At 44.7% G+C, this 7,426-nt stretch overlaps 1 protein-coding gene across 7 annotated transcripts in view; it reads left to right on the top strand.

Moving 5' to 3' along the window:
• Nucleotides 1–486: 486 nt before the first annotated feature.
• by (focal adhesion protein tensin) overlaps nucleotides 487–7,426 on the top strand; it is a 194,647-nt gene continuing 187,707 nt past the window's right edge. For 4 of the 7 annotated variants that reach the window (XR_013000064.1, XM_031971929.2, XM_031971926.2 and 1 more), the window contains exon 1: nucleotides 487–1,545. Coding sequence is in view for 6 of the 7 variants with exons in the window: in XM_031971929.2 (XP_031827789.2) it covers nucleotides 1,453–1,545 (93 nt within the window). In the remaining variant the exon portion in view is untranslated. The remainder of the gene's footprint in view (nucleotides 1,546–7,426) is intronic. The other 3 variants (XM_076373841.1, XM_031971946.2, XM_031971953.2) reach the window with 2 other exon arrangements.

Raw genomic sequence — 7,426 nt, 5'->3', positions numbered from 1 at the left:
CGTGTAAAAGAGTTGTCAAACTGATTGGAGAAGTTGGATAAAATTCCTTTATAGTGAACTCTCCGCCTCGAAGATTGACATCTCGCGGGAAGCTTCTTCATCTTAAGAAAGCGATCGAAGATTCGTCGAGGAAAGTTTCCGTAGACAAAATCCGAGAGAAACTTGCCGAGACAACGAAGATTACGAAATGAATCGGAGCGAAATCTAGCGTTCGATTTTCGTGTTCCGCGTCGGATTCGCATTGGCAATCGCGCCACGGAGTAGAAAGTTGATCGCGCAACGATCGAAAAGAGGGAAAGAAAAAAGGCACGAGCGGCGGCGCGTTTTCTTATTTTCGAGTCGAACACCTGTCAGAATCGGCGTGTTGAAAGGGCCGCTGGCGTGAAAAAGATCCGCGGCGCAAGGGGTGGCTCGCGGCGGAGGCGTCTTCGAGCGGAGATAAGGGAAGCGGTGACCCGGACTGTCAAGGCGCGTATAAAATCGACGATAGCGAAGTCGACAGCCGCCAGTGTCGCGGGAGCCGCGCGCGAGAGAGGACGTGGGTCGTGTACGCCGCCGCGAGGGAGATCCGCACGCGAAAACCGACCGATGATCCCATCGAACGTTGTGCGCTTTGAATGAGAACAGAGGAAGAGGGCAACGGGAGTCTCAAGTAAACGTGTTTTGTGAGCCATGTGTATCTGAGCCGGTGGGCGTGCGGTCGCGAGTGACACGCGGGAGAATTTGAAAGTTTGGAAAGGGGTGGAGCGATTGATCCTGACGGAGGAGATCGTTTAACGAGGACGTGTTACGATCGGGAAGACATTAACGGAAGGCGGAATAAATATCTGCAATACTGTAACGTTCTCTAATTTTTTATAAGAAAGAATACTAAGATCCACGTGAGACGTTCGTATGCGAGAAATAGATACCGAAGAGAGAATTTCTAAGAAATACTGAAAATATTGAAGATTTGACAGAAAATCGGCGACGAAATTAAATTCTTTTCTAAAAAAACAACCTGGCGAGTTTAAAGCCGGAGGATAAAAACGGCAAGAGCCTTTGAGGATTTTTCTAAAGAATTTCAACCCTTCCGTAAGATAATAAATTCCGATCGCGAGATTGAAAAGAGTCGGAGGAAATCAGTTTACCGATATTCTTCGATAAAGGGTAAAAGGGTGTGGCACGTTTCCCGATAATCAGTACACCGTACAGCTGAGAGTGATTCGATCGAGAATCCGCGGGTTCGCCAGCGAAAGGCCCAGAAACGACACCACCATAGATTTCGCAGCGCTGAGGGGTACCGCGAGGGTTGAGCCGAGATGCGTCCGCGATCGAGCGTCGCGAATAGAAGCGGAAAGCCGAGGGAACCTTGAGGGATTCGCGGAAGAGAGACGCGAGTCAGGAAGGGAACGAGGCGGGAGGAGGATCGAAGCGTACAGGGCAACGGAAAGGCGAGAAAACGGCCGAGGAATGCCGTGGATAAAGTGTTTGGGTGGCGGAGGCGGAAACGCCAGAAGAGGCAAACCACTCAGCGTCAGCCAGCCGATCCACCTGCTCGTCAAGGTAAGATTCCCCTCGGTTTTTCCACGGATTATACATTTTTCACCGGCAAACCTGGCGGGGTTTGCGACGACCTATCGAAACGTGCACGGTTCACGAAGGGTTAATGTGAACAATTTTTCATATTTAACATTCAAAGTATTTAAAGCCGGAAATCGTCGTAAAAGAATGGGAATGTTAACGTATTTCCCGACGAGTAAAGTCTTCATTGTTAGTACGATCGAAGGCGTTGATCCACTAAAAGATCGATGCTAATTCTCTTTTATTCCGCTGACCACATGGCCTCTCGATTCGCTATCAATTAACATTCCCTTTTTCTTGATTGCCAAAGGGAGCTCCTCGAGCTGGATCCCGCAGGGATTCTGGCGCGATGGATTATCCTACCGTGCGCTCTTCAACTTTATTAGCGCGATTACGAACCAGTAAATCAGCTTGTACACGCTTATCCACTTCAACCGTCGTCGGTATATTTAGAACTCGACGAATGACGTAAATATCAACTTTGTGTTGCTCGCGCGGGAACGATCTCGAAGCGTCGGGATTAATTATCAATTAAGAGATCGCTGCTGACCACGGCGCGGCGTTAGTTCATTCACGATTATTTTTATCCGTGGATAAAGAATCGTGTTAATGAATCAGTGCGAATGGCGGACGGGAGAATATCTAACGGGGCGCAATCGCTGCGAGTCGAGATTTATCTGCGCGGCGATACACTGAACCGTCTCCAACGAGAATCGTGTGTTCTAAGGTCAACTCTCTCGGCTCCGGTGATAAGTCGCTGATAACTGACACTCGTCTTTGTACCCCCGGTCTAATTGTCCCGAGCTTAGATCTTCGACCGAGATTCTACAGATCGTACTGGCCGGGGACGTAGATAAAGAAAATTAGATGTCGTGGACAGATGGCTGACGATGGAAAACGTTTGAGAGGGGATTAATTAGCCTCTCTGTGGAAAACCGTAAATCAACTCTGCTTAATAGAAAAACGATAAACGCTTGTCCATCACAATAGAAGTATTCCACCGTTTTCCTCGATCTTTGAAGGATCAGGATAAGATAAAGATTATTCCATTTAAAGTCAAGATAATAGACGTGATTTATAGTAGAATTTAGAGACCTACAAAGTTATTTTTATACGGAGGCCGTGTAGGAACGTGTGTTCAGCTTCCTACATTTTGAGATAGTATCATAAGATTCTCAGAGTTCATAAATTCCTCAAATAGCCGCGAACTTTACGCGGTGAATGAAGTAATAAGAGGATCAAGGTCGTAAAAACCACTCGAAGAAGTTCCCGAGTTCGAACGGCGCGATTTTCACGGACCTATCTATTTTCACATCCCTTTAGCCATCGAGGATCGCGTACGAGTGGGTGTTACTTAACGATTGCGTTAAGAGTGGCCGGTGGGAAAGATAACGAGCAGGTAAGGCGGCGCTTTATTATCAGTTTAATTGGTGGGTCGCGGCTAGGTATCGTCGAATCGACACACAGGGCCGCGGAACGGGCAGAAACGGGGCCTCTGACGTGGGGAAATTAATAAATCAGTCAGCCTCCGTGGAAGGTCCAACCTTGGCGCCCCTTCGTCATCCCGAGATTTCGTATCTGCTGGCTTCATAGCATTCCAGGGTGAAAGAAACGCCTAATAATCGTTTTAACTGTTGAAACTTTCCTCCTCGGTTCTTTTTCTGTGGATCTTTATCCTGCCTTTCTCCCCCGCCCTTCCGAAACTTTGTTTCCCGGCGCAGAAACGCTTTATTAAATTCTGGGACCGAAACTCGGCCGTATAATTCTATTTGATTTGTGCCCTCGTCTGAGATTTATACCGCGATAGACAGTGCACACCCTATATAATTAAACGCATACATCTAATTCTCCATACTAATCTATTCTAATATTCACTCAGAACTACTCCCCGAATTTAACATAATCTCAACTCAAAACGAAATTCCCCGCTGAACATCGTGTCACAATAAATTACCCTAGATTACGCCCAGGGGGAAAGGCTCTCGATTTTCTTCTCCGAGCTAACTTCGCTGAAGTTCTCGAAAAATAACCCGGCAAACAAGAAGGAAGTTTCCGCGTCGCGAAGTGCCTGCGGACAATACCTCGAGATTCGACTATTCGCATAACGAAAATTGAAGATTATCAATCTGTCGCTAAGTGTCCGTGCTATACAAAATGATGCTCATTCCAAAAATAACAATTTTACGGAAATAAATCCCGTTTCTCTATTCATATAACATTAGAATCGAAACACGAAATACCCATTACCACCCAAAAAACCTCATAATATCCCCATAATGTAGGAAAAACATAATTACCGTGTGTTCACCTCTATATCTTACAACTGTTCTCTGAAGCATTTGTTTTGTATCATTGATACTTCTCGAATCGTTGAGTTTTGCCAAGCAAACAGGCGTTTGACCGCGCCGCGCGCTGCTCCTTCGCCGGTCGGATCGGTTCTTATTAGAAGTTTATTTAAATTCCACTTAGGTATGCGTGTCCGGCGCAGCACGGTAATTCGCGGACGCGCGTTTATGTCGTTTTTATAGGACACGGAACGGCACCTGGAATGGCCACCGTATTCATTCCGCGGAATATCGTATCGCGTCCTAAGTGGCGCTTTAATGAAATCGCCGCGGCGCGCCGCCGCGGGTGGTATAGGCCCTCTCGCTATTATTTAATTGCGCGCCGCTATTAACGCGCGATTTTTCTCCGGGCTCGTTCGCCTAACGATCCCTACGATTCGACCTACCGCTACCTGGAACCTCGGCCGAGACCCCTACGAGCCCGGCGAGCCTGACTTTAGATCCTCGTGAGAGACGCTCTTTGATAATTACGCGCGTCTGTGTCCAATCAGAGGACGCTGACGACGGGGAATTATTTTGACGTGCACGATAACGATCGGAATGCGAAAAATGCATGCCGATGACGGCCGGTTTGATTTAGATTAGTTCACCCGTGCATAAACTGCATGCACGGATGATTGCAATAAGAAACACCAACGGAATAAATGATATTGGATAAAGAGTCGAGTAAATTGCAATTGTTCGTTTGATGGTATGGACAGCTAATTAACTTCGTAGAAAATCTTTGTTACTCGTTGCTTTCGTTGACTCGTTAATGATTCTGTTAATTGGTTTCGCAGTGATCAACGGGCAAGGATGTCGATTAAGCTATGAGGCTGTAAAAACTCCTTTTAGTGCCATTGATAATTTTATTACGCTCTTAAAGTGTCTGTTGTGCTTGTATTTATTCTAATTAATCTAGGTATAACCTGTGTACGTATACCTAGGGTAATTCATTGCTCCATAAAATGCCTAGGGAATTATTGTCACTAGTGAAAGTAATGATTGTGCACCGGAGGACTGCAAGATTATTACGAAACAGGTACTCGATGGCAATTGTTGTAAACAAAGAATTCAAGGGGTTTCATCTCACCATAAACCGCCGTGAACATTGCGCTCGCCATTGTTTGCAACCGCCGACAACCGTTAAAGCGCAAGCCAACATGCTTGATTTCTGCATCGCTTAAATATGGTTTTCTAGGGCGTACTTCTTCTCGCAAACACTTCCACAGGCTCCAGATTTTACAAGGGTTCACGTGCTAAGTTCAAATTTTCAATCACACGATGATTTCGTTACTTTTTTTCGTCTAATCGAAGACCACAAAACAATCTCTTCTCTTAACGTGCGGCCATATTGGTTGTCCAGTCGCGCGGTTCGGCTCGCGCATGCGCGGTGGGGTCACGTGAGCGGTACAGCAATATGGCGGCGTGCTATGAAGAGGTTGCTTTGTGTTCCTCGATTAATTAAAAATGTGGTGGTAATATTGCGTGGAACAAGGTTCAAACTAGTCTCGGTTAATTATCAAGTTATCGGGGACAAGTGGTGAGTGTTTACAAGAGTTGAAATCCTGGAGAGTCATGTATTTTTGATGAACAAATGTGGAGCATGTTGCTGCACCAAATTGCATAGCCGTTGAAAGTGTGCGCAGGCGCAAAAGGCGAGGATAGGTACTAACGGTTCTTTTATAAAATTGAGATATTAATTTAACTTGTAATAGCTGTATATAATTATACATTAGAAACAGCTTCAACGAAAATATGAAAGAACCATCGATTTAATTAAATAATATAGCGTAATCTATTATACGAAAAATATAAGGTATAGAAATATCAGGTAATTCCATAAGATATATCATCTTTTATCTCACCACAAAGAGACATAGTAAGAACCTATAGAAAACAGAACCAAAACTAATTAGGAAATATAATATACTCACAGAAATAAGCAATTAGGATCACTAGACGTCTATAGTTAGCCAGGACAATTCCAAATTTATAATTACACCAGAATATTATCCACTCACTTCTCTTAACGTTCGGCCATGTCTGGAAGGCTAGTCGCGCGGTTTAGATCGCGCATGCGCCGTGAAGTCACGTGAGCTATAAAGCAATATGGCGGTGTGTTATGAAGGGATGGCTTTGTGCTCTTCGATTAATTAAAAGTGTGGTAGTAATATTGCGTGGAACAAGGTTCAAACTAGTCTCACTTAATTATCAAGTTATAATGAACAAGTGGTGAGTGTTTTCAAGACTTGAAATCCCAGAAAACCATGTATTTTCGCTGAAAAAATGTGGAGCATGTTGCTGCACCAAATGCATAGCCGTTGAAAATGTGCGCAGGCGTAGAAGGCAAGGGTATGTCCTAACGGTTCTTTTAAAAAAATATGGAATATTAATTTATCTTGTAATAACTGTATACAACTATAAATTACAAAGGTCTTCAACGAAAATATAAAAGAACCATCGATCTAATTAAATAATATAGCATAATTTATTTGTTACATCTTTTATCTCACCACAAAGAGACATAGTAAGAACCTATAGAACAAAGAACCAAAACTAATTAGGAAATATAACAGTTACAGAAATAAACAATTAGTATCACCCGTCTATAATTAGCCAGGCCAATCCCAAATCTGTAATTACACCAGAACATTATCCACGCTAGAAAGAAAACATAGGAACTTCAAGTAAACAAGGATGATCGTTGAGAGAGAGAGCTACAGTCAACTCTCGAAACAACATAATTCACGAGACAATTAATAAAATCACGAGTCACGGAAGTCGCAAGTAAAATACAAACGCCAAACAGTGGAAAGGTAAACACAAAGCACACAACAATCGCGCGTTACTAATACCCAGAAAATCCGGTGAAACGCATAACTCGGCGCCGCGCTGTTCACACGCGCATACGTGTACGACAACGTGTGCGAGCGGTCCACGTTCACGCGAACGGCCGCGTTGTCTGTTATTATAACCGTACTATTATCGGTACTATACACCTGCGCGATTGGCGGTGCTGGTCTAGCATGGCGTGTACACGCCGACCATCGGCGAGCACGCTTCTTTCGCGAACCTGGCAATTAAATTAGCGCGCCCCCGGCAATCCAGCAACTTTTTTCTACCAGGAAGCTTTATATAACGGCCGGGGAGGAAAGGTTGCCGCGAGTAGTGTCTCCAAAGTCGGGTTGACCCTTCGGAATGCACGAATACGTCGAAACCGCTTTTTCCGTCCTCCAACGAGCGTAATTTCCATTTTTCCCGTCATTTACAAACTAGAACTCGCTCGCGAAACAGGCCGAGAGACGTGGATTAATTGAAAAATTAATCGTTCTCGTGTTTCACACTTTTTATTATCCCCGATCGAACTGTTCGTCGAACGTCGAGACATCCGATTCCCCTCTGTTTTTTGGAGGGACTCTCGATTCCACGAGAAACACGAAAATCAAGCACCGTTATTTAGCGTAAGAAAGTTATTGTAAATGGTTCCGCGAAGCGAGTTTCCAGCCAGCAATACGGGAGTCCCGTTGCGAGTTTGA

The sequence above is a fragment of the Nomia melanderi genome, chromosome 1 (assembly GCF_051020985.1).
Source record: "Nomia melanderi isolate GNS246 chromosome 1, iyNomMela1, whole genome shotgun sequence".
NCBI classification, from domain to species: domain Eukaryota; kingdom Metazoa; phylum Arthropoda; class Insecta; order Hymenoptera; family Halictidae; genus Nomia; species Nomia melanderi.
This window is presented reverse-complemented; position numbering and strand designations above follow the sequence as displayed.